A 26,430-nucleotide genomic window follows, 5' to 3' on the forward strand; every position below is an offset into this window, starting at 1 on the left:
CCTTTTTCCCTCCTGGGCTTAATCAAGTGATTTCCCCCCTCAGCCTCCTGAGAACCTGGGGCCACAGGCACTTGGCACTTTTCCAGCCCCTACTCCTTTATTTTTGCAGACATAGAAAATCAAAAAGGTAGAATGACATTCTCAAGAGCCTATGGCTGGGAGGGAGCTACTGACTGCAGTGTCCCTTCCTTTCCTATGTTTTTTTCTTCTTTTTCTTTCTTTACTATTTTTTTTTTTTTTTTTTGTGTGTGTGTGTGTGTGTGTGTGTGTGTGTGTGTGTGTGTGTGTGTGTATGTACACGTTTTGCTAGGGATTGAACCCAGAGGCATTCTGTCTTCAAGCTACACCCCCAGCCCTTTTCATTTTGAAAAAGTCTTGCTAAATTGCTGAGGGTGGCCAACAATCCTCCTGTCTCAGCCTCCCAAGTACTGGGATTACAGGTTTATACCACCACAGCCAGCTGGATACAGTGTTCTTTTCATTGTACATCTCCAATTTTGCAACAGAAAAAATCCTTGCCTACCCTGCAGTTAAGGTCAGAAAATGTGTTCCTATTTGAAATCTGAAATGCCCTTTAACAGAACTTATTATAAATATGATTAGATGTAATTATTATTACTACATTATAAAGTAGACTACAGTGACCTTCAGGTTTAATCATTTTGTAGAAACTATATCTGTGCTTAAATTTCAGACATTTCTGGGATGAGAATGCAGTTTGCATTTTAATAATGCTTTGAGCTATGAATAGAAATTAAACCTCTTGTTAAATATTCCAGATTTAAATTTTTCAGATTTATATTTAGTTCATAAAATACCAGGACACAAAGCAGCATCTTAAAAGGATACTGAAGCCTAACTTTAGTAGCACCCACAGTGAACTCTTCATATTTTATCCTTAATTATAGTAAATGGCCTCCAGTATTTATTCTAGCTCCTTCTCCACAAATGGAAAAGTTCAGTAACAGAGAAATTAAGATGAGTTGTTATCACAGGGATATTCATCAACAACCCTACTTCTTAATTTCAGTGAAACTGTGTCTACTTTTATTCCAGATGGTCAAACTGCTCTTGTCCAGAGGCGCCAATATTAATGCTTTTGACAAGAAAGATAGGCGTGCTATCCATTGGGCAGCATATATGGGTATGTACTTTTAAATTTACTTTTCAACATATATTTGGGAAAAGTTGTACTTTTTTTTTTTTTTTTTTTTTTTGCAGGCCTGGGGGTGGAACCCAGGGGCATTTGACCTCCAAGCTACATCCCCTACCCTATTTTTTATTCTTTATTTTGAAACTGCGTCTCACTGAGTTGCAGAAGGCCTCACTAAGTAGCTGAGGCTGTCCATGAACCGTGATCCTCAGGTCTCAGCCTCCCAAATACTGGGATTACAAGCGTGTGCCACCATGCCTGGCTAAATTGTACGTTTAAATTCTCACCATTTGTGTGACATTTCTTTCAGCTTAGTGAAAAGTTATACCATAAGTGGGTTTGCTGCTTAAGTGAAATCAGCCTGGTAGTAGTAAAGGTCTGCTCCATCAGCAGTTGTGCACTTGCCTACCCTGCACAAGGCCGTGGGTTCAATCCCAACATGCCAAAAAAAAGAAAAAAGAAAACTATAGAGCTGGAAGTGTAGGTTAGAGGTAGAACACTTGCCTAGCATTCTTGAGATCCTGGATTTGATCCCCAGCAAAACAAACACACACACACACACACACACACACACACACACACACACACACACACCCCTACCGTCTTTATATATGTGCCTTCCAGATGTTTTAAGTTGTGATCATCACTGCATTATAATAAACCCAAGTAGCTGTCTTTTTAGCGTCATAAATCAGGAAGTAATGTGTCCTAAAGGATCTTCTATGCCAGTTATTACTCTTTTTTGTACTGGGAATGGAACCCAGGGGCATTCTGCCTCCAACTTATACCCCGAGCCCTTTTTTTATTCTTTATTTTGAAGCAGGGCCTCACTAAGTAATAGCTGAGGCTGTTGGCGAACCATGATCCTTCCTGTCTCAGCCTCTTGAATGCTGGGATTACAAGCCTGCGCTACCATGCCCAGCTCAGTTATTACTCTTAAACTATAGTCACATTTAATTTGGTACTTTATTAGTTGCTAGGTAGTGGCCTTAAACAATTTTTGTTGCTATAACACTATACCACAGACTGGTTTATAAAGAATAAAGGTTTATTCAGCTCATATTTCTGAAGAAAGGGATATTTAAAATTGGATAGCTATAGCCACTGAAGTCCTCTTGCTACCAGGGACTTTGCAGAGTGCCAAGGCAGCATAGGACATCACATGCCGCAGCAGAACTTCACTCCTGTTAGGACTGTTCTCTTTCTGGAAAGCCCCATTGAATCAGAGTCCTAGCCTTGGGGTCTCATTTGATCTTAATACCTCATAATGGGGTTAAGTTTCCAAAGGAGTTCTCCAGGGCAATTCAAACCATAGTAGAATCCTTTGTTTCCCAAGAAGCATAAGATTTTTTTTTCATATTGAGGTAAGAGGGAAAAGCTAAAAATAACCATTTTAATTGATAATTTATAAATAATTTTGCTACATCCCTTGATATATCACTTAGAATGTTCTGACTTAAATTTGAGGGAGTTTATAACATGAAAGAATCACTTTATAGTTTATAAACTTCAGGTACTCATTCTCTGTGAAGAGATCAAAAGATTGGCATTGAACTGGGTGTGGTGGCTCATGCCTGTAAACCCAGTACTTGGAGTCAGACGCGCTACCGTTGTGCCACGAGGTCTCTTAAACCCAGTACTTGGAAGGCTGAGACCAGAAGATTGCAGGTTCAAAACCAGCCTCAGCAATTTAAAGCAGCAAAGCTCTCTGCAATTTAGTTTGACCCTGTTTCCAAGTTAAAAAAATAAAATAAAACGAGGCTAGAGATAAAGCTCAGAAGTACAATGTCCCTGGATTCAATCCCTAACACCATAAAGAAAAAAATGGCATCATAAGCAATTTATTTAATGTAACATTTATTAGGTTGCCTCTTTTGTATATAACTATTCTAGGCCATATGTAATATACTAAGAGATAGAATATCATACATTCTTTTGCCTGTGAAGGTATATATTTGGGAAGTTAAAATATTAAGATAAAATTTTTAAAGTAATTAAAGGTAATTTTAAGAATAATTATAAAGAAATAGTGGATTTTGATGAACATCATAAAGCATGATATGATTTTTTAGATGGAATCTAAGTTTTTGGTGCTTTTGGCTTATAGGACTTCAAAGGGAAGAGAGATCAGTGGGTTGGTCAGGAAAGATCAGAATTGACAGGGGCTTTCAAGGATTAGCAATATTTGGGAAAATGTTTCAAGCAGAACATTCCATATGAGGAAAGAATCTCATGAACAAAGACACAGTGGGGAAAAAAGAAAGCACAATTTAATCCATTTTGAAAAAAAATGAGAAGTACAGAGGCGTAGTGGTATATACCATTAGAGACTGAAACAGGAGGATAAAAAGTTTGAACCCAGCCTGGTACTTATTAAAACCTTGTTTCACAGTGAAAAATTAAAAAAAAAAAAAATTCTAGGGATGAGCCTGGCATGGTGGCATACACTTGTAATCCCAGTACTTGGGGAGGCTGACACAAGAGGATTGCAGGTTCAAAGCCAACTTAGCAAGGTTTTCAGCAACCTAATGAGACCCTGGGAGTGTAGTTTGCAGGTAGAATGCTTCTGGGTTCTATCCCTAGTGTAAAAAAAAAAAAAAAAGTTCTGGGGATGTTCAGTGGTAGAATGCCCCTGACTTTAATTCCAGTACTGCTAAAACACACACATCAGAAAAATGAGAAATAGGAGAAGAATAGTGGTTCTCTTACCTTCTGGTAATTTGTGTGCTAATTCTGGGATGAAAACAACTCTTTTGGGATGATGCATTTAATTATTGGTGTGAAACTGCAGTCTCCTCCCTTTCCTGCAGTTACCAGACATTCAGAATGATACGAACTACATCATAAAATGCCAAGCCACAAAGTGGCATCTTAAAAAGATACTGATGCCTGACTTTAGTAACACCCACAGCAAATCCTTTCTTTATGGTTTAACACCCACAGTGAACCCTCATATTTTTCCTGTTATTAACAGTATAACTTGGTCTTTGACTGACCCTCTTTCTAATCTATATTACAGTATAAATGAGAAATGCAATATTAATTGTTTAAATCTCTGAGATTTGTGAGTTGTTAACCATACCACAGTATCACCTAGCCTATCCTATTAAAAGGATGAGTAGCAAAGTAAGTAGGTTTAGGTAGTCTGATGAAAATACTAAGAGAAAAAGATTTTCAGCTGTGTGTCTGTGTGTGTTTTTAATGTACTAGGGATGGAACTCAGGCTCATTCTACTTCTGAGCCTATTTTTTATTCTTTATTTTGAAACAGGGTCTCACTGAGTTGCAAAGGGCCTCACTAAGTAGCTAAGCTGTCTATGAACCATGATCCTCCTGTCTCAGCCTCCCAAATGCTGGGATTACAAGCGTGTACCACCACTACGCCTGGTGAACCTAGCATTCCTGTGTTTTTGTTTGTTGTTTTGTTTTGCGTTACTAGGAATGGAACCCAGGGGCATTCTACCTTTGAGCTACACCCCCAGCCCAATTTTTTTGTCTTTTTATTGTTGAAACAGTATCTCACTGAGTTGTGAAGGGCGTCCTGGCTGCAAGCCGCCATCCTCAGGTCTCAGCCTCCCGGATTACAAACTTGCACCACCACACTCTGCTTTTATTCTTTGTTTTGAAACAGTGTTTCACTAAGTTGGGGAGGGCATCATTGACTAGCTGAGGCTGTCCACAAACCTGCGATCCTCCTGTCTCAGCCTCCCAAGTACTGGGATTACAAATGGTGCACCACCACACTTGTCTCCCTAGCATTCTTAAGAAATAGTCTGTCTTAGCATGGTAGCACATACCCATAGTCTCAGCACTACAGAAGTTGAAATAGGAGGATCACATGAGGTCATGAGTATGAGACCAGGCTGGGTAATATCGCAAGTCCCTATCTCAAACATGGAAAAGAAAGAAAGAAGCCAGGCCTAGGTACTCTCAGACTTATAAGTAGAAGAAACTTCCTGTAAGGCAGAGAAATATAAACTAATGTGTTATTCTGAATATAATAGCTCACTTCATATCTTAAGAAACGCCTTGGAGGGGAGGATATTAAAAGGGACATTTTTGTTCCAGGCAAAAGGAAAATTTATAGATTTCAGGGTTATCAGTGAACAAATTAGTTAAGTGTATTGTTTTTAATTATTAGTAATATCCACCAATATTTATCTAAATTATTCTGAAATTTTGTGTTTTTCATCTTTTCTCAAATTGTAATTTTTACATGGTGATTGTCATGCAGTTTTGCCTTTCTATTGAGATTTTCTCATATTTGCTCATCGCTGTCTTAAACATTTTCAGGTCACAGTGAAGTGGTGAAATTACTTGTGGCACAGGGAGCTGAAGTGACATGCAAAGATAAGAAGTCTTATACACCTCTTCATGCAGCAGCTTCCAGTGGGATGATCAGCGTAGTCAAGTATCTTCTAGATCTTGGAGTTGATGTAGGTACATGGATTGAGCAGTATAAAATAATGAAACATATTTGCTTTTACACTAGTGGCAGAAATTATTTCAGATTTAAAAGAAGATTTTTTTTATTATTAATTATTTATTTTTGCAGTAGTTGGGGTGGAACCCAGGGGCATTCTACCTCCAAGCAACATCCTTAGCCCCATTTTTTTCATTATTTTTGAAATAGGGTTTCACTAAGTTTTGGAGGGTCTTACTAAGTATCTAAGGCTGGCTACAAACCTACAATCCTCCTGTCTCAGCCTCCCAAGTACTGGGATTACACATGGTACGCCATCACACCTGGCTTAAAAGATGATTTTTTTTTACAGTAATATTTGTCTTTTAACCAGATATTTATAGTCCTTTAAATATTTTATTAGTGCACTTATTTCCAATTCAGGTAAGTAGTCAAAGTATGTTATAAGGTAAAATAAATTCCAAAAAAAAAATATTCTCTGGGAGGATTTTTTTTTTCTATCATATTCTAGACCCTGTAGCTCTATTTCCTCGAGTTCTATGGAACTCCACAGAGTAGGCACCTGGATTGTTAGTCTTATTTGCCTAATAAAGTTCTTTTAAATGACTGTAGCAGCTGGTTTATAATCAAAGTACTTGGGATGCTGAGAAAAGAAGATCACAGATTCAAAGCCAGCCCCAGCAATTTAGCAAGGCTCTCAGCAACTTAATGAGACCCTGTTTACAAACAAAAAAATAAAATAGGGCTGGAGTGTAGCCCTGAAGTAGAATGCTCCTGGGTTCAATCCCCAGCATCATAAAATAAATACATACTGTAGTAGATCACATTATAGGATATTAGCAAGAAGTAGGCTAGAAGATAAGAGACTTCTTGCTCACCAAGTTTAAGTGTTTTTTTCTGTTTAATTTTGTTTACCTAGAAAGGGGTGCTGCTCTACCTGGATCTATGATTCCTGAATTGATACAGCTTAGAATACCTGCAGCTTTCACAAGACCATCCTTGCAACATACGTACTTTAGTTCCACTCTTAGTAAATTTACTTTTATTTTTGGTACAATTTAGACAAACTTGCTGGTTCTTCAAAGCAGCAAATTAGGAGGAAAGAGTGGGCAAACTCTGTTTCAAGGAAGACAGTTTAGATCAGCTGCAAAAAACTAACAAAAAGTGGGTGGTAGCTGGGCGTGGTGGCGCACACTTGTAATCCTAGCACTTGGGAGGCTGAGACAGGAGGGTCGCGCAGGTTCAAAGCTAGCCTCGGCTACTTAGTGAGGCTCTCAGCAACTTAGTGAGACCCTGTTTCCAAATAAAATATAAAATAGGTCTGAGGATATAGCTCGTGGGTAGAAAAGCCCCTGGGTTCCACCCCCAGTACCACAGAAAAAAGTGGATGATAACTAGGGGCACCATAACAAATTACCATAAATTAGGGGCTTAAAACAATAGGCATTTAATTTTTCAAAGCCCTGGAGTATAGAAATTCTAAGTCAAGGTATCAGCAAGATTGGGCCTATCTGGAAGCTTGAAGAGAGACTCTTCTGGTGGCAAAGTGCCACCACGCCCAGGTATTTTTATTATTTTAAAGAATTTTAAAAAGCTTCATCTGAGCTGGGTGTGGTGGCACATGCTTGTAATCTCAGCATTTGGGAGGATGAGACAAGCTACTTGGTGAGGCCCTTTGCAACTCAATGAAACCGTATTTCAAAATAAAGAATAGAAAATAGGATTGAGAGTGTAGCCCCTGGGTTCCATCTCCAGTATCAGAAAAAATATAAAAATAAAAAAAGCTTCATTTGTGTATTCTTTTTTTATTTTTTTCACTTTAATTATTTGCTTGCAACCACAAGATTTCTAAAATAGTATGCACTAATGATAATTAGTAAGACTACTATTGACATTCACCCTTTTTTTCCCCCTTCCAATAGATGAATGAACCAAATGCCTATGGAAATACACCTCTTCATGTGGCCTGCTATAATGGACAAGATGTTGTAGTGAATGAACTTATAGACTGTGGTGCTAATGTAAATCAAAAGAATGAGAAAGGATTTACTCCTTTGCATTTTGCTGCTGCATCAACACATGGAGCACTATGTTTAGAACTTCTAGTAGGCAATGGGGCTGATGTCAATATGAAGGTATGAAACAAACTCAGAACTGATGCTTAAGTATTTAGTTCACTCTTTAAAATGTTGAGCCAGGCGTGGTGGCGCACACTTTTAATCCCAGTACGTGGGAGGCTGAGACAGGAGGATTGCAAGTTCAAAGCCAGCCTCAGCACACTTGGGGAGGCTCTCAGCAACTTAGTGAGACCCTGTTTCCAAATAAAACATCCAATCAATCTGGGTGTATAGCCCGGAGGTAGAAGGCCCCTGGATTTCATCCCCATAGGGTACCACACACCCAACAATAAATAAATAGAACTGTAATAAATACAACTCAGCAATAAAAAAAAAAAGACCTACCGATAAACTGAAGAACATGGATAAATCTTTAAAATACTTTGCTGAGTGAGAACAAGAGTATGTATGCTATTTCCACCAAGGTAATGTTCTAGAACACACTCGTATGGGGTTCCAGAACCTGTAGTTGAAAAAAATCAGAACAATTGTTGCCTCTGGGAGGAGAATGAGGTGGGAAAGAAACATGAGGAAACTCTGTGGGGTGATGGTAATGTACTATGTTTGGCAGGGCTTTGTATCATAGTTAACCATTTGTCAGAACTCATAAGGGGAATATTTAAAATGTGTACACTTTATTGTATGTAAATTTCTCAAAAAATCTAAATGTTGAATCACAATATGCATACTGAAATGTGTAGATGTGACATGTTAGTAATGTCTGTGATTAATTTTATTTTTTTTCTGTGATTAATTTAAAAAACATCAAATGATTAGATGAATCAGTGACATAATAAAAGACATACAGTGACATGTTAGTAGTAGTAGCCGGGTGTGGTGGCCCATGCCTGTAATCCCAGCACTTGGGAGGCTAAGACAGGAGGGTCATGGGTTTAAGGCCAGCCTCAACAACTTAGCGAGATCCTGTTTAAAAATAAAGAATAAAAGCGAGGTGTCGCCTGGCGTGGTTGTGCATGCTAGTAATCCCAGCATTCTATGACTGGAGGATTGCAGTTCATGGACAGCCTCAGCTACTTACAGAGGTCCTCCGCAACTTAGTGAGACCCTGTTTCAAAATAAAGAGTAAAAAAATAGGGTGGGGATGTAGCTCGGAGGTCGAATGCCCCTGGGTTTCATCCCAGTACCCACACACACACCAAAAAAAAAGCCAGGCATGGTGGCACATGCTTGTAAATCCCAGCATTCGGGAAGCTGAGACAGGAGGGTCATGGTTTGCAGACAACCTCAGCTACTTAGCGAAGCCCTTCGCAACTCAGTGAGACCCTGTTTCAGAAATTTAAAAAAAGACTGTAAAATAGGGCTGGGGGTATAGCTTGGAGGTAGAATGCCCCTGAGTTTCATCCCTAGTACCATCAAAAAAACAAAAAATAACGATAAAAAAACAGCATGGGCTATCCCTCAGATGTTGAATACCCCGGGGTTCAATCTGCAGTACCGAGGGGGGAACAAATGTTAGGGGTAAGGCCAGGATGGTGTATATATGGTATTCACACTACAGTTCTTTCTGAAAAGTTTCACAATGCTATGGGGGGTTAGTGTCAGTGTGTTACATATGGGAATGATTGCTTTTTGATCATGATAGCTTTCCAGAACAAGCTTTTGGATTTTAGAAATACATGAAAATTCTGGAGCTAGAATGAATTTACTCTTCCTGTGAGAACACATTTGGCCAGTATTTTGAGCATCACTATTTTTTATGGTACATAAGCATTTTAGATTTCCCAAGATGCTTTCACTGGTTATTTCTGTATTCATCATTCTTTGAGCAGCTACTAAAGTGTATCTTCGGTTTTGAAGAAAACCATAGACAAAATTAAAACATTTAGGATTAGTAAAAATATTTCAGCTTCAAATGTGACTTACAGCTGGGTATTAGTGGTGCACACTTGTAATCCCAGTACTTGGGAGGCTGAGACAGGAGGATCGTGGTTCTTGGACAGCCTGGACTACTTAATGAGGCCTTCTGCAACATAGTGAGACCCTGTTTCAAAATAAAGAATAAAAGCCGGGCATGGTGGTGCATGCTTGTAATCCCAGCATTCAGGAGGCTAAGACCCAAGGATCGCGGTTTACGGACAACCTCAGCAAAATAGGCCCTCTGCAACTCAGTGAGACCCGGTTTCAAAATAAAGAATGAAAAATAGGACAGGGGTTGTAGCTCTGAGGTCGAATGCCCCTGGGTTCCATCCCCAGACCTGCAAAATAAATAAATAAAAAGAAAGAAAGAGAGGAGAGAGAGGAGAGAGAGAGGAGAGAGAGAGAGAGAGAGAGAGAGAGAGAGAGAGAGAGAGAGAGAGAGAGGGAAAATGAATGAGAATGAATGAATATGAGAATATGAATATAGGGCTAGGGGTATAGCTTGGGGCTAGAATGCTCCTGGATTCCATTCGTAGTACTGGAAAGAAATGGGAAGGGAGAGGAAGGGAAGGGAGGAAGGAAGAAAAGAGACTTACAGAGAGTTTAATTACATGAAAATTCAGTTTCATTTGTAGGTATAATGAACAGTGTTTTCAGACTGGTTGAAGGAGGAGTCCCATACCACTGGCCCACTTAGACATCACACAATGATCAAGCCCTCTTGTAATTATGTCATTTTTTACATTTATCTCTCTCTCTACCAAGGGACAAAATTTTTTCATATCACACCCAAAGCACAGGAAGGTATGAGGTATCATGCAGAATCTCTATTATTCTTAGGGGTAAACTGTCTTCGGGGGGCGGGGGGCTAGGGATTAAACCCAGAAACCCAGAGAGATGGTCTACCTTTGAGCTATGCCCCGAGTTGTTCTTTTTTTTTTTTTTTTTTTTAAATTTGGAAACAGGTTGAAGTTGATGTGAGCCTCACAGTTCCTGGGGCTGGCCTTCGAAGCTGTGATCCTCATCTCAGTCTCCCAAGTAATAGGATTGTAGGCATGCAGAATCATGCCAGCCCTAAACTGTTAAACTGTCTTTTTAAAAGAATAAAAGGTTCTCCATCAAATCACTTTGGGACCCTCTGTGTGGGGGGAGGGGAACAGGTGCTGGGGATTAAACCTAGGGGCATTCTATCTTCAAGCTACATCCCCAGCCCAATTTTCTATTCTTTATTTTGAAACAGGGTTTCACCTAAGTAGGTGAAGCTGGCTGCCAACCCAGGTCCTCCTGTCTGAGCCTCCCAAGTACTGGGATTACAAGTTTGTACCACCACACGTAGCTCTGATTTTATTTTTTATTTGGAAACAATGTCTCAATAAATTGCTGAGGCTGGCTGTGAACCTGTGATCTTCCTGTCTCTGCCTCCCAAGTACTGGGATTACAGGCATGTGCCACTACACCAGGCTCACTTAGGAACTTTTTTTTTTTTTTTTTTTTTTTTTTTGGTGGTACTGGGGTTCCTCAAAGCTCTTCTACCTCCGGGCTACACTCCCAGACCTATTTTTTTATTTGGAAACAGGGTCTCTTAAGCCAGCATGGCTGGCTTCAAACCTGAGTGATCCTCCTGTCTCTGCCTCCCAAGTGCGGGGATTACAGACATGCACCACCATGCCCAGCATCACTTAGGAACTTTTTAAAATAACTAATTACTTAATATGTATTGTGATTTGATCATTTTGAACTGATTATTTTAATTTGAAAATTCTTGCTTTTTTTGGATAATTGACCCCAAAAAACAGCTAAAGTTTTTTGGGAAAGAAAATTGCTTTTTTTCCTCAAAAGCCTAGTAATATTTATTAAGAATTTTTAGTTTATATGTGATGCCATTTTTAAACAAGTTACATGATACGTGATTTGTCAGTGGTAATATTTTATTAATTTTTGTTGTGTATTTTAAATGGTCCAAGAGGTTTCAAACCTTATATACAGGATTGACAGCAATGAATGGGTTTTGTGGTACAGAATGATAAAGTTGTTCTGTGAAGTCGTTTTAAAGTTAATTATCTAAATTTAGGGAAAGTTATGACTGACTATATCTTTTTTGTTTCTAAACATCTTCATTTATCATACAGGTAGGATTTTAATCAGAAATGATTGCAGGAAATAACTAGTAACTCAGGTATAAAGAATAAGCTTTAGTTTTACAAAATAAGAATGCTATTTTTATATGTAACTAACTCTGGGAGGTGGCATTAGAGCATTTCCTAATTCAGTGTTTTAGTAACAGGGTTGATTTTATTTTATTTATTTTATTTTATTTGCATGTGTGGGTCTGGGGATGTAACCCAGGGACATTCGACCTCCAAGCTATACCCCCTCCCCTATTTTGTATTCTTTATCTGGAAACAGGGTCTCACTAAGTTGCGGGGGGCCTCACTAAGTAGCTGAGGCTGTCCGTGAACCGCAATTCTCCCATCTCAGCCTCCCAAATGCTGGGATTACAAAGTGTGCGCCACCACACCCAGCTACAGGGTTGATTTTAGATAAGCATGATTGAATTCTTCCTCTGAGGCATCTGTGTGGCATGCAGCCCATAATCTCTAGGAGGACTTGAGAAAGGAGTGCTGGCGGGCATTTGCTCTGCTCTCTGGAATCTTCAGTGTCCTGCATTGTTCCACACCACCTGCAGCCTGCTTGGGTTTCCACTCAAAAGCCCGCCTAGTTCGCCTTGCTGAGCAGAGTTCTGAGACTCCTTAAGCCTCATGCTGGCCTGATATTAATCAAAAGTTAAAAGTTTTTTGGGCCGGGATATAGCTCAGATACAAAGTGCCTGCTTTGCAGGTGTGGCACTCTGGGTTCGATCCCCGGTTCCAAAAAGACAAAAAAAAACCTTTAAAAAAGTGTTTTTTATTTAAAATTAGTCTGTTTCAAAAATTTTAAATTATCTTAACATTTCTCAAAAGTAAAGATCCCAAACAAAACTTTTAAATCTATGTTCTTTTGAATTTAGAATTGAGAATCAATGCCATAACAGGCTCAGTTATAAATTATGCAGACTGCCGGACGTGGTGGCACATGCTTGTAATCCTCGTATTTGGTAGGCGGAGACAGGAGGATCGGGCAGGTTCGAAGCCAGACGCGCTGGCTTAAGAGACCCTGTTTCCAAATAAAAATATAAAATAGCTCGGGGAGTGTAGCTTGGAGGTAGAAGGGCTTCCAGAATCCCAGTACCACCAAAAACAAAATTAAAATAATAAAATAAAAAATAAAATATGCAGACCAATGATACACTTTGAATTTATGCTTTTAATCATTTTGAAAATTCAGTAGCAGATTTTATACATGGCAAGGAAATTTTTTTTAGCAAAGAGATTGATTTACTGTTTTACTTAAATTTGAAGGCAACAACCTATGATGTTACTTTAGAAATAGATTTCATAGGCTGGGCATGGTGATGCACACTTGTAAACTTGGGAGACTGAGACAGGAGGATCGCACAAGTTCGAAGCCAGCCTCAGCTACTTATTGAGGCTCTCAGCATTAGACCCTGTTTCCAAATAAAGTATAAAAATAGGTCTGGGAGTGTACCCTGGAGGTAGAAAAGCCCCTGGGTTCTACCCCCAGTACCACAAAAAAAAAAATAAAATAGATTTCATAAAAGATGTTTTCATCTCTCCTAAGGATGTATGACATCCCATTTATATGCAATTTTTCAACTATTTTATTGCCAAGTCCCATCAAAATACATTCCCTATGTTGATGACTTCTAAAGTCCCTTCTGTCTCTGAAATTACACAAAATTTGTTGATAGTGGTAAATTTTCAATCAGCAAGAATGTTATATTTATTCCTGACACTTGTATTTACTGTATTTGCCAATCCTTAACAATTGCCTTATATTAAAAAAATATATATTCTCTCATGTTCTCTTAAGTTATAGATTACTAGAAATTAGAATTCTTGTAATTCAGTTTCTAAGCTTTTAAGTTAGTTGTTCTAAAGAGGTGGTAGAGATAAATGTTTTAAAGGCAGTATGGATCTGGTTTTTATAACTCTAACATGAGCCTTACTACACTGATTGATTTACTTACATGCATACTTTTTCCTACCCACTCTATTCTTTTTTAATAAAGATGGAGGGGGGAAGTGCTGTGTGCTTGTATGTCCCTTCATTCTGAAGTATATTATCATGTTAGATTATAATGCATCAGTAAAAGTATAGTTAAAAAATAAAGATGGGCAATTAAACAAAATACATCAAGTACTTGATTTAAAATTTAAACTTAAGAAACTCCTATAAAATGTGCAGCATTTTCATTATTACTATTTTGAGTCAAATTTGAAACTCTTACGATGTTGGTGTTCTGTTTATTAGCCAAAATCTCTTAGTCTGATTCTAAAATGGTTTTAGGCAGTTAAGTGTAAAAAAATATCTCCATGATGTTTCTCCCATACAGAGAAATAAATTGTGTCCCCCTAATGTGTTAAAGCAGACTTTTCACTTGGTAATCTGAAACTCTTTCTCCTTTATTTATAGTAGTATTTACGGTCAGCTTATAGAAAGTAAAACTGCTGTGCAGTAGCTCATGCTTGTAATCCCAGCATTTGGGAGACTAAGACAGGAGAATCACACTTCACAGACAGCTTCAGCTACTTAGTGAGGCGCTTTGCAACTCAATGAGACCCTGTTTCAAAATAAAGAATTAAAAATAAAGCTGGAGGTGTCACTCGGAGGTAAAATGCCCCTGGGTTTTATCCCCAGTACCACAAAAAAAAAAAAAAAAAAAGGAAAATTCTTATCCCATTGCCACCTATAGGCTTACAATAAAAAACTCTACAACTTGTTAGCCAAGAGACCTCGTTGAGTAGTTTAACCTCAGGACCTCTTTTCTTTTCTATAAAACAGGATTAATAATAATTTTACATATACATACATATATCTCATAGGGTTATGAGGATTAAATGACAAATACGTATAGGAAGCACTTTAAAACTGCCTGAAGTACAGTGCTTACAGTGTAAGTATTAAATAAAGTTAGACTCACAAATTTCATCATTTTATAAATCCTAATTTTATTACAAGTCTGTGGTTTTTTGTTGTTAAAAACGGCTGTAGGTTAAAGATTAGCATTAAAAATTATCACATAGAGAACACTTGGAAAAAGTGAATTCTTGTGTTAAGATGCTTTTGTGCTTTTTCTCTGGTTGAAAGTAACTGACACATTTAAAAACATCAAGTTAAGCTAGGCGTGGTGGCACACACTTGTAATCTCAGAACTTGGCAAACTGAGACAGGAGCATCACAGGTTCACAGCCAGCCTCAGCTACTTAGTGAGGCCCTCTACAACTTAGTGAGACCCTGATTCAAAATAAAGAATTAAAAAATTGGGCTGGGGTGTAGCTCGGAGGTCAAATGCCCCTGGGTTCAATCCCCAGCACCACAAAAAAAAAAAAAAATTAAAATGCTAATTTATATCATAATAGGCAATAGTGTTATATAGATGTTTTTCAAAGACTTCTTTTAATTTACTCTGTACAACATACTTGTGAGGTATAGATGGTATCATCTGTGTTTTCAGTTGAAATAAAGGCTGAGAGCAGTGAATCAGTGTCCAGAACCTGTGGCAGGTGCAGAGCAGCAGCTGCATCGTCCTAGCTCTGATGCCAGAGCCCAGGCACGCACGCGCCTTCTCTCCCTCATTCCTTATCATACTACCTTTAAGAGATTGGACATTCTTTAAGGTCACTGGATGGCATGCTTGTGTGAAAGAGTCATATAACATTATGAAATCACATACCTAGCTAGCGCTATCTGTGATGTTACTCCAGTAATACTCCATATGGCAAGAAGGTTTATTTCCTAAGGTGATGTGCATTGTACAATGTTAGAATAAACTTAGGACACTTGTCACATTTCAGTTTCATCATATACACAGAAATTATGCTAAATATTGCTGAGGAATTAAAGCTGTAAAGCAGTTTCTTTTGTTTGTAGGTTTTGATAACCAACTTGTTATAGGAAAGAAATTACCTAACTCCAAAGAAAAGATATCACGTACTTATTTTTCTTCAATATTGGAACTCCTTTTAGAATTTCCACATGAAATACAGATGTGGACAGCCAGTCTGATTTATTATTGTAAGTGACTTGAAAAAAAAATACAGATTTTTAAATGATTTGTTATAATTTTAATATTCAGTTTCCCTTGGTCACAGAGGGATTTAGGATTTCATAGAATGAAAGCATTGGAGCAATATGAAATTTTGAGTTTTAAACTTAGCAGATCCTGACTGTACCACTTCTGATTACATGCCCTTGGTTGAATCATTCAGTACCTAGTGCTTCATTTTCTCCATCCATGGAATAACAGTGATTACCTCAATGCACCATATAGAGCTTTTTTAAACTGGAAATATGGAGGGTTTTTTTGTATATTTGTGCTTTATGAAACACATGCTAAAAAATTCATAATGTTGGACAGCTATTTTATCTTCCTAGGCTTTTAACACTCAAGTAAACATGCTAGAGGCTATTCAAAATAAAACTAAGGATTACATATTAAATATATAACCAAGTAATTTAAAGAAAAATTTTTTGTTGATTATTTCAGAGTAAAGATGGGAAAACCCCACTGCACATGACTGCCCTCCACGGTAGATTCTCCAGATCACAAACCATTATCCAGAGTGGTAAAAAGTATTTCCGTTTGTTTTTTATTTCTTAAATGTAGTAAAAACATCTGCAAAATGAATGGTATTGAGTAATTATAATAGCAGCCTATAAACTTTTTAATATTTGATTTCAGATCTCTTGAAAATCAAATATTAGCATGTATGTGTATCTTTCATATTTTTATTTTTTTCTTAACTATAAATTTTATTTCAGCAGCAGTATTGGCTCCTTTTCAATATTGCAAGTAGAAAATTATCCTACTATGTGTATTCTATGTTCATATACACACACACACACACACACACACACATAAACACACACTTTAAAATTTTTACCCTTTGAATATTTAAAATCATTTCAAGAATTTTTAGTTTATATTCTGAACTCTTTTGTGTTTGAATTAGTACTAAGCATACTAAACATTTAAATAGAAAGCATTTTTAGGTATATCACTTTAGTGTTTTTCCAAACCATGTTTGAAGGAACTGTTAGTCCTCAAGATCTAATAGGTATTATAGGTTTTGTTGAAGCTTTTTGGGTGCTATAATCTTACAGGGGAGAAAAACACTAAGAACAGGTGTTAAGATTTTTTTTGTGTGTGTGTGGTACTGGGGATTAAACTCAGGGGTACGCTACCACTGTGCCACATCCCCAGCCCTTTTTTTTTTTTATCTTGAGACAGGGTTCCTTAAGGTTCCTAGGCTGGCATTAAATTTACAGTCCTCCTTCCTCAGCCATTTAAGTCGAGGGGATTACAGCTGTGAGCCACTATGCCCAGCAGTCAGATAGTTTTTAAAGCACTGTATGCAGTCTTCTTGATGATGCAGATTACGGACATTAATTAAAGCTCTGAGAATTGTTGCCCTAAAGAATTGTTTAATTTCCATACTTATTGGACCTGGAGCTAGCTCTTTTGTCAACTTAAAATGTATTGAAAAATTTTTTTCTTTTCCCTTTTTTTTATTCTTTTTTTCCTTGCAGTGCTGAAATTGAACCCAGGACCTTATCCAGGCTAGGCAAGCTCTCTACTGCTGAGCTACACCTAGCCCTTTATTTTATTTTATTTTTTGAGACCGGGTTTTACTAAGTTGCTGGCCTTGAATTTGGAATCCTCCTGTCTCTGCCTCCCAAGTAGCTAGAATTTACAAGCATGTATTATCCAGCTTACATTGTATTAAAATCTTACACTCAATTCACAGAATTGCTTTAAGGAAAAAATCTGTAACCCTGCCTGGCCCAATACATAAGCTTGAATGAAATTTAGTTAGGATTGCTATATATGTTTGTGCTTAAAAAGTATTGTACATTACATAGCCTATAATAAATTGGACTTGGTCTTTATATAGTTCAGTATCTGACACTATGTCACTTATCACAGGAGCTATAATTGACTGTGAAGATAAGAATGGAAACACCCCTTTGCACATAGCTGCACGGTATGGCCACGAGCTGCTCATCAACACTCTTATCACAAGTGGTGCTGACACCACAAAGTAAGTAATATCTACGGAGCTGTTGATTGTCACAGGGAAGCACAAGAGGAAGGAGAGTTATAGTCTTCCAAGTATTTCAGGGGGAAACGTGGATTTTGTCTTCAGCATTATATAATTGAACTTTTTCCTTATTTTTTTGTACTGACAACGTAGAAAGTTAAATTATTTAAGCACTGCTTTATTTGGTAAGCCACAATATATATAACATTTTTTACATATCTTACCTCATGTGTTTTTGTAGGAGGGGATGGTTCTGGGAATTGAAACTAGGGGCACCTCTGAGCTGTACCCCCAGCTCTATTTTATTTTTTATTTTGAAACAGGTCTACTAAGTTGCAGAGGGCCTCACTATGTTGCTAATGCTATCCTCAAACCTGGGATCCTCCCATCTCAGCCTCACAAGTACGGAGATTACAGATGTGCACCACCCCACCCAGCTACCTTACTTCTTTTTCAGGCATGAGTAACATGCACTTTCATCAGAGTTCTAACTTGTGCTATGTTTATTTTTCATCTAAAAGTACTGAAAAGACAAAAGAAATAATGGTGTGTACACCAAATGCTGCCCCTTTTTTTGGTGTGTGTGGCACTGGGAATGGAACCCAAGGGCATTCTACCTCCAAGCTACACTCCTAGCCCTATTTTTATTCTTTATTTTGTAATAGGGTCTCACTAAGTTGCAGAGTATCCTCACTACCTGAGTCTGCCTGCAATCTTCCTGTCTCAGCCTCCCTGGTACTGGGATTACAAGCATGTGCCTCCACACCTGGAAGATTTTCTTGCATACGCTTAGCAAAAATAAGCACTCTACTTAAATTGGTTTATTATTCCTGTGTATCAGCTCTGCAAGTAGCTCTAGTTTATTTATTTTAGGTAATTTATTTTAGATTTTATCTTTCTTATTTACAAATATAAGTTGCTTTCCTTTTTTCACTTTTACAGAACTACTATGATGAACGTTCTTGAACATTTTGGCTTAGTGGGATTTTTTTTTTTTTTTTTTCTATAGTGCTGAGGAGTGAATAAACCCATGACTGTTCTACCACTGAGGTCTATCCCTAGCTTTTTTTTTTTTTTTTTTTTTTTTAGTGGTACTTGGGTTCCTGGAAACCCTTCTACCTCCGGGCTACACTCCCAGACCCCATTTTTATATATATTTTTTTTAATTTGGAAACGGTCTCTTAAGCCAGCGCGATCCTCCTGTCTCCGCCTCTCAAGTGCAGGGATTACAAATGTGCGCCACCACACCCAGCCTGCCTTTTTTGTTTTTAATTTTGAAACATGGTTCTTGTTTGTTTGTTTGTTTGTTTTTTGGTGGTACTGGGGTTCCTGGAAGCCCTTCTACCTCCGGGCTACACTCCCAGACCTATTTTTATATTTTTGAAACAGGGTCTCTTACGCCAGCGCGGCTGGCTTCGAACCTGCGCGATCCTCCTGTCTCCACCTCCCAAGCGCGGGGATTACAAGCGTGTGCCACCACGCCCGGCTTGTTTGTTTGTTTTGAAACAGGGTCTCCTGGGTTGATGAGAGTTTCATTACTTGTTGAGGCTGTCCTCGAACCTGCAATCTTCTTGTCTCAGCCTTCCAAGTACTGGGATTACAAATGTACACCACCACACATGGTGGAGATATGTACTTTTTGTAAATTGCCAAATCCATCTAAGCCTCCCAATCTCTTCATAATTTATTTAAATAAATGATTGTATTTCCCCCCCCCAAACAGTATCTCTCTTAAGTTGCTGAGGCTGTCCTCAAACCTGCAATCCTCCTATCTCAGTCTCCCAAGTACCAAGTACTGGGATTATGGGCAAGTGGCACCATACCCAGCTATGATTATATCTTTTCTTGTGTTGTAATGAAGGCACTGTCTTTTTAACTTCAGGCGTGGCATACATGGAATGTTCCCCCTCCATTTGGCAGCCTTAAGTGGTTTTTCAGATTGCTGCAGGAAACTTCTTTCTTCGGGTAAGTGGAATTTTCACAGGCCTATTCTCACTTTTGGTTTTTATTTGTTTTGGTTTGGTTTGTTTCTTTGTTTCTCTCCTCCCCAAGAGATTGTGACATCGTGGGTTTTTTTTGAAGTTATGTATAATGAATTCAAATATGTATCATTCATTAACACCCACCCCTTAGAAGATATTGGACTTTTTTCTTCTTCTTAAATTGGGAATTAAACCCAAGATTATTCTACCTCCAAGCTACACCTATATCCCTTTTTATTTATTTATTTATTTTTTAAATAGGATCTCACTAAATTGCTGAGGCTGGGCTCAAAATTTGCAGACCTTCTGTCCAGCCTCCTGAGTACTGGGATTACAGGTGTTCACTACCAAGTATGACTGGGACTCTCTAATTTTAAGAAGAGGTTTTTTGATCGGCTCTAGGAAATGTTTTATTTTTCTAGTTATTTCCTCCCCTTGTTAGTTGAGGAGTGGGATGTGGAGTATTTCTAGAGGATATAGCTTTTTTTACATATCTTACTGGTCTTGGTTTCTATTTTAAGAGCTGAGAACCATCCTACAATATCTTCTAAATTTGTGAAATTATATATGTAATACCTAATTAGTAGTTTAAGTGCTACAATCATAGTTTGGAGTATTTCTAGAGGATAGGATAGGATAGCACCATGTTTTTAAAAAACCAGCTTTATTGAGATATAATTCTCCAACTATACAGTTCACTCATTTGAAGTAAACAGTTTAATTTTAATTATGTTTGTGGTAGTGTGTGAACTCTACAGCACACTAGCACTTGCTCTAGAACTGCCAATCCACCTACCTGTACCTATTCAGAACTCATCATTTTGTTTGGGATTGAAGGAGAGGATGTTTTCTTTAATGCAAAGTCTTCTTGCTTGTCCCTGTATATGTGGAAGCAAAATAGCTTTTTTTACATATCTTACTGGTCTTGGTTTCTATTTTAAGAGCTGAGAACCATCCTACAATATCTTTTAAGTTTGTGAAATTATATATGTAATACCTAATTAGTAGTTTAACTGCTACAATCATAGTTTGTTTGAAACAAGATAGGATTAATAGACTTTTATAAATATTTCCACCCTACTGTGATCCTTACTAAATGTTTTGAATTATTAAGTATATAATAATACCAAAATACTAAGTAGTAGTAGCTCTTAAAAGTGTTAGTACTAATATACAGATAATAAAGCACCATGTTTTTAAAAAAACAGCTTTATTGAGATATAATTCTCAAACTATACAGTTCACTCATTTAAAGCATACAGTTTTAATTTTGTTTGTGGTAGTGTGTGAACTCTACAGTCTCCATAGAAGAAACACCATTAGAAATGAACCTCCAGTTTTTTCTCTTTCCAAGCCCTAAGCAAGTACTAATCTTCTATCTCTATAAATTTTCCTATTCTGCATAGTTCATTGTGATGCAAGCGCCCATCTTGCATTCTTTTGTGCCTCACTTCTTTAGCCTAATGTTCTTAAGGGTCATCTTTGTATCCATGTTAGGTCTTTTTATCACTGAATAGTACTCTCTTGTATCCTGTGGACTTTTAAAACTATGAGGATTGTTTGAGATAAGATCTTGCTGGATTGCCCAGGCTAATCTTGAACTTCTGGGTTTAAGCAATCCTCCTGCCTCAGCCTCCCAAGCAACTTGGATTATGGGGCAAAAGGTGTGTGTTGCCATGCCAGGATAGCCTTTTAAAAGAGCACACTAGCACTCGCTCTAAAACTGCCAACCCATTTACCTGTACCTATTCAGAACTCATCATTTTGTTTGGGATTGAAGGAAAGGATGTTATTCTTTAATGCAAAGTAATACATCTGTAATATTATATAATAGATAAGACATATTCATTCTTACAGGATTTGATATAGATACCCCAGATGATTTTGGCAGGACCTGTCTACATGCAGCTGCAGCTGGAGGGTATGAGAATACTATTTTTATTTCTTGGTGGGGGGGGCTGGAATTTTATCAGTGTTAGAGTGTGTTCTTCTAAGAAAGGAAAGAAGACACTTCAGGGGAGTCGGACAGCCTCAGCTACTTAGTGAGGTCCTCTGCAATTCAGTGAGACCCTATTTCAAAATAAAAAATAGGGATGGGGGGTGTGGCTCAGAGGTAGAATGCCCCTGGGTTCAATCCCCAGCACCACAAAAAAAGAAGAAATTAGAAATGTTCTGAATTAATATGAATACTCTTTAAATAGGTATTTTAAAATATCTTAAGGGGAGAAATGTTGATGGTTTGTTTATATCATGCCTCTACTAGGAAGAGAAAAAAATTGAAATTGGACTAATTTCTATTTTTTTAATTAATTTATTTAATTTTTATTGGTGCATTGTAATCATACATCACACTGGAATACAAGACTTGAGGATGTTCAAGCACACATCATCCAATTAGCCCTCATCCAATCCCCATCCCATTCCCTCCCCCTCCCTCAATCTCATGCTTGATTGGTGATTATCTTTGATACATTTGTTTACATACCTCCTGAGTTTTAAAGAGGTTCCATCCTTCCCCATCTCATCCCCTCTGATTGGTCATCTTAATTGCTTCTCTATAGGGCCCTTTCTACAACTCGACCTCCTCCTGTTACCCCTTTTACCCCTTTCCTCCTAGTTTTTGCTAATTAGGGGAAGCATCTGGTTTTTATGTTCTGTGATATTTCTCTGTGCATGCCACATTGCAAGTTCAATCCCACTCTTGACGGCCCCAGTAGTGGCCTGGCTACCTGGAAGACTCTGATCCCAGCCTCACTGGCCCTGGCACTAACCTAACCCCTCGGTAGGCTCCTATCCTGGCCTCGGAGGCCCCAGCACCGGCCTTGCCTCACGGCGGGCTCCAATCCCAGCGTTGCTGTCCCGGTCACCGGCCTCACCCCTCGGCAGGCTCCATCCAAGCACCATCTTCACCCAGCAGGTTGTCCCACGTTCCCAAGGGTGCGTGGTGGTAGCATTCTGCCTCTGGGGTTATTTCTTTAAAAGTTCCAGGTGTATTGCATCAGATCTCTGCCTCCCCTGAGTACTGGCCACTGCCATTGCCACTGCCTCCACCATTCCAAACCTTTCCCAAGCTCTTTTTTCACACTGCATGTTGTCCAGTGTTCCTAAGCATGCGCGACGGTAGCATTCGACCTTTGGGGTAATTTCTCCAGAAGATAAGGTTGGTAGGATCAGATTTCTGCCTCTCCCAAATACAAGCCTCCACCGCCATCGCAGCAACCACTGCCAACACCACCTTCCTCCTAGGTCTCCACTAGACTCTCTCCTTACAGGTGATGTCCAGGATTCTTAAGGATATAGAGAAGAAGCAGTCCTCCTTCGTGGGGAATTTTTCCAAAAGTTCCAGTTCAGTTGGATATGTTTTATCTGCATCTCCAGTATCCTGGCTGCCACCATAGCCATCTTGACCCCTCTCCAATATTTTTCTTTTCTTTTTCTTTTTCTTTCTTTTTTTTTTTTTTTTTTTTTAAATAAGACAGTATGTGTGGTTTGAGGAGGTTGTGGGATCAGGCACTTGGTAGCAATGAATTTTTTTCTTTCCTCCCTTCCAAGAGCGGAGTCCAACAGCCTCACCGCACAAAGCAGAATCTGCTGTTCTAAGCGCACCACGGCCTGGCGTAGCACAGCAGTACTGGGTTCCTCTGTACCCGTGGCTGGCCTCCTGTTTGTTACCAGGCCTCCCGGAACTCAGGCTCGGCCTTCTGCCCGGCCCCATGCCTTCCCTGGGGTAGGCCAGGCTGCCCACCCCCAGCCCGGGGCACCGGACCTTCTGGCCAGGGCCTCAGGACCTTCCGGGGGGGCACCATGTCCCACACAACCCCCACCCAGGACCCAGGGCCTTCCGGGGGAGCTGGCGTGCCCCACACGGCCCCTGCCCAGGCCTCCAGACATTCCAGGGCTGGACTAATTTTTAAATAGCTCTACTAGGGGAAACCAGGCAGTTAGTTCTAATGAATGACCAATTTCAACTACAACTCTTAGTCTCTGAAAGCGTGCTTCTGATAATATATGTGATAAACCATTTAATTCATGTTTTTCAAAAGTTGTTTTTTTTTTTTTTTCGGGGGTGGGGGCATCCTGGGAATTGAACCCAGGGCCTCATGCAGGCTAGGCAAATCAAAAAAACATTTTAGGAGTTTTATTTTCAGTCATAATTTCTTAAAATTTTACATTAACTTCTGAAAACAAGTAATGTTGAACCAAGCTTGCCAGCAGGCTAGTCTAAATTACATAGATGAGTTACAAGCATACAACTGACTCCTGTTCTTCTGAGGTCTCTAATGAATGTTCCAATTAAAATCTAATTTCTGTGAAATTTGCCAAAGGAGAGCAGCAGACTTGTCTGATCACTTGGCAGTCACAGCTTTCATTGTAATGTACTGAGTTGATGTTCAGGTTTATTAGCATTATGTTACAGGAATACCATACATGTAATATACTCTCCTATAACCTTAACTAAGGTTCTAAGTAAATAGTCACAGGAGCAGATGCTGTCCTTTTGTTCGTGGTACTAGAATTGAACCCAGTGGTGTTCTGCCTCAGAGCTATAGAGCTGCACCCCTAGCCCTTTTGTTTTTTATTTTGAATCAAGATCTCACTAAATTGCCAAGACTGTCCTGAAGTACTGGGATTACAGGCATGCACTCATCTCTGTTTAAGGAGTTATTTTGTTTTGTTTTTGTTTTTTGTCTCTGTAATCTGTTTTAGTTTAGTATTTTTTAAAAAAACCACTTGAATTAGCATGATAACAGCTTAGCAAGACCTTTGGCAATTTAAGGAGACCTTGTTTCCAAAAAAAAAAAAAAAAAGAGCTGGGGAAAGCCAGACATGGTGGCACATACTTGTAATCCCAGCATTTGGGAGGCTGAGTCAAGAGGATCACGGTTCACAGATAGCCTCAGCTACTTAGCCAGTGAGGCCCTTTGAAATTCAGTGAGAGCCTTTTTCAAAATAAAGAATAAGCAGGGCGTAGGGCGTAGGGCGTAGGGCACACACTTGTAATCCCCGCTTGGGAGGTGGAGACAGGAGGATCCCAGCCTCGCCGGCTTAAGAGACCCTGTTTCCAAATAAAAATATAAAAATAGGTCTGGGAGTGTAGCCCAGAAGTAGAAGGGTTCCATCCCCAGTACCACCCAAAAAATAAAGCAAAATTAAAAAAAAAAAAAGAATAAAAAATAGGACGGAGGGTGTTGCTTGGAGGCAGAATGCCCCATGGGTTCTGTAAGATTAAATGAGGCGCGGTGTGTCCCCCAGCAGCATAGAGACACGCCGAGATCCATAATAAGTCTTATGGATATCTTTATTCGTGGGGGATCGGCCTCCAGCCCCCGCGTGGCCGCGGAGGCTGGCGGGGGAGAGTGCCCCTCTCGGGCTCCCCTCTGCACTCTCTGCTCTTCCGGACCGACCGGGAGGCCTGGTCCCCTCCGAAATCGCAGAGCTCCGCCTCCTAGCTTCCGGCCCTGCCCCAACCTTACAGGTTCACCCCCTAGCACTTTTTAAATGGGGGGTTGGGGGGTCTGGAGATGTACCTTGGAGGTAGAACAGCCTGGATTCAATCCTCACTACACACACACACACACACACACACACACACACACACACACACACAGTTTGAATTTAAACTAATTGAAGGCATATTGATTCCTAAAATTTTTTTTAGGATCTTTTACAAATGTACTCTTTTCTTTAAAAAAGTGAAATGCTTTGTTATTTACTGCCACTGAGCACTATATACACACATACACACACATATGTATATGCATGTATATGACTTTAAGTTCTAGATAATATGATTATGATTTTTTTTTTTTTTTTTTTTTTTTGGTGGTGGTACTGGGGTTCCTGGAAGCCCTTCTACCTCCCTACCTCCGGGCTACTCTCCCAGACCTATTTTTACATTTTTATTTGGAAACAGGGTCTCCTAAGCCAGCGCGGGGCTGGCTTCGAACCTGCGCGATCCTCCTCTCTCTGCCTCCCAAGTGCAGGGATTACAAGTGTGCGCCACCACGCCCGGCTGATAATATGAATTTTAATATTTTACCCTTATTTTGTTGGTTCCAGAGGCTGAACCTGGAGGCATTCTACCTTTAAGCTACACCCGCCAGCTGGTGGGGGGGGGGGGTTGTTGTGTTTTTTTGGAGATAGGGTCTCATTAAGTTGCTGAGGTGGCCTCAAGCTTGCGATCCTCGTGTCTCAGCCAGTAAGTCCCACTGCACCCACGTGAAAACCGTTGGTCCAGGTGCCATAAGTCTTTATTAGTTCAGCCCACTATTCCGGAGCAGCTCCCTCCCCCACCCCGGTTGGGAGTCCTAGAGCTCAGCAAGGTAAGGAGGCGGGTCTTCTGCCTCCTGGCTTCCAGCCCCGCCCCTGCCCCTTGGGGGCTTAGAACCTAACACTAAGTACTGGGATTACAAGCCTGTGCCATCATACCTGGCAATATTTTATTTAAAAAATTTAAAACGTGCCATTTATTCACATTCACCCTCATTTAAAAACATATTTTTATTTCTATTTAATTATAAAGTCACTGACAATTAAGTTTTCTAACTCTTTTCCCTGAATAGGAATCTGGAATGCCTAAACCTTCTACTGAATACTGGTGCAGACTTCAACAAAAAGGACAAATTTGGGAGGTAGGGTATGATAGAATTTTTTTTATCTAACCATATTGACTTTAATTAGTGATTTGCTTGACCTTTTAACTGGCTTTTGAAAAT

The 26,430-nt window shown here is 39.2% G+C and overlaps 1 protein-coding gene across 6 annotated transcripts in view; it reads left to right on the forward strand.

The window, feature by feature from the left end:
• The window catches only part of ANKRD28 (ankyrin repeat domain 28), a gene marked incomplete at both ends in the record, with an annotated part of 164,050 nt that overhangs the window by 110,541 nt on the left and 27,079 nt on the right, over window positions 1-26,430 (forward strand). For all 6 annotated transcript variants that reach the window (XM_080715265.1, XM_080715266.1, XM_080715263.1 and 3 more), the window contains 8 exons: window positions 1,057-1,144; window positions 5,446-5,588; window positions 7,498-7,710; window positions 16,178-16,256; window positions 17,618-17,732; window positions 19,615-19,697; window positions 21,572-21,635; window positions 26,278-26,346. In XM_080715265.1, the coding sequence (XP_080571391.1) occupies window positions 1,057-1,144; window positions 5,446-5,588; window positions 7,498-7,710; window positions 16,178-16,256; window positions 17,618-17,732; window positions 19,615-19,697; window positions 21,572-21,635; window positions 26,278-26,346 (854 nt within the window). The remainder of the gene's footprint in view (window positions 1-1,056; window positions 1,145-5,445; window positions 5,589-7,497; window positions 7,711-16,177; window positions 16,257-17,617; window positions 17,733-19,614; window positions 19,698-21,571; window positions 21,636-26,277; window positions 26,347-26,430) is intronic.

This window comes from Muscardinus avellanarius (genome assembly GCF_963383645.1).
Source record: "Muscardinus avellanarius genome assembly, chromosome: 18".
In the NCBI taxonomy this organism is placed as follows: domain Eukaryota; kingdom Metazoa; phylum Chordata; class Mammalia; order Rodentia; family Gliridae; genus Muscardinus; species Muscardinus avellanarius.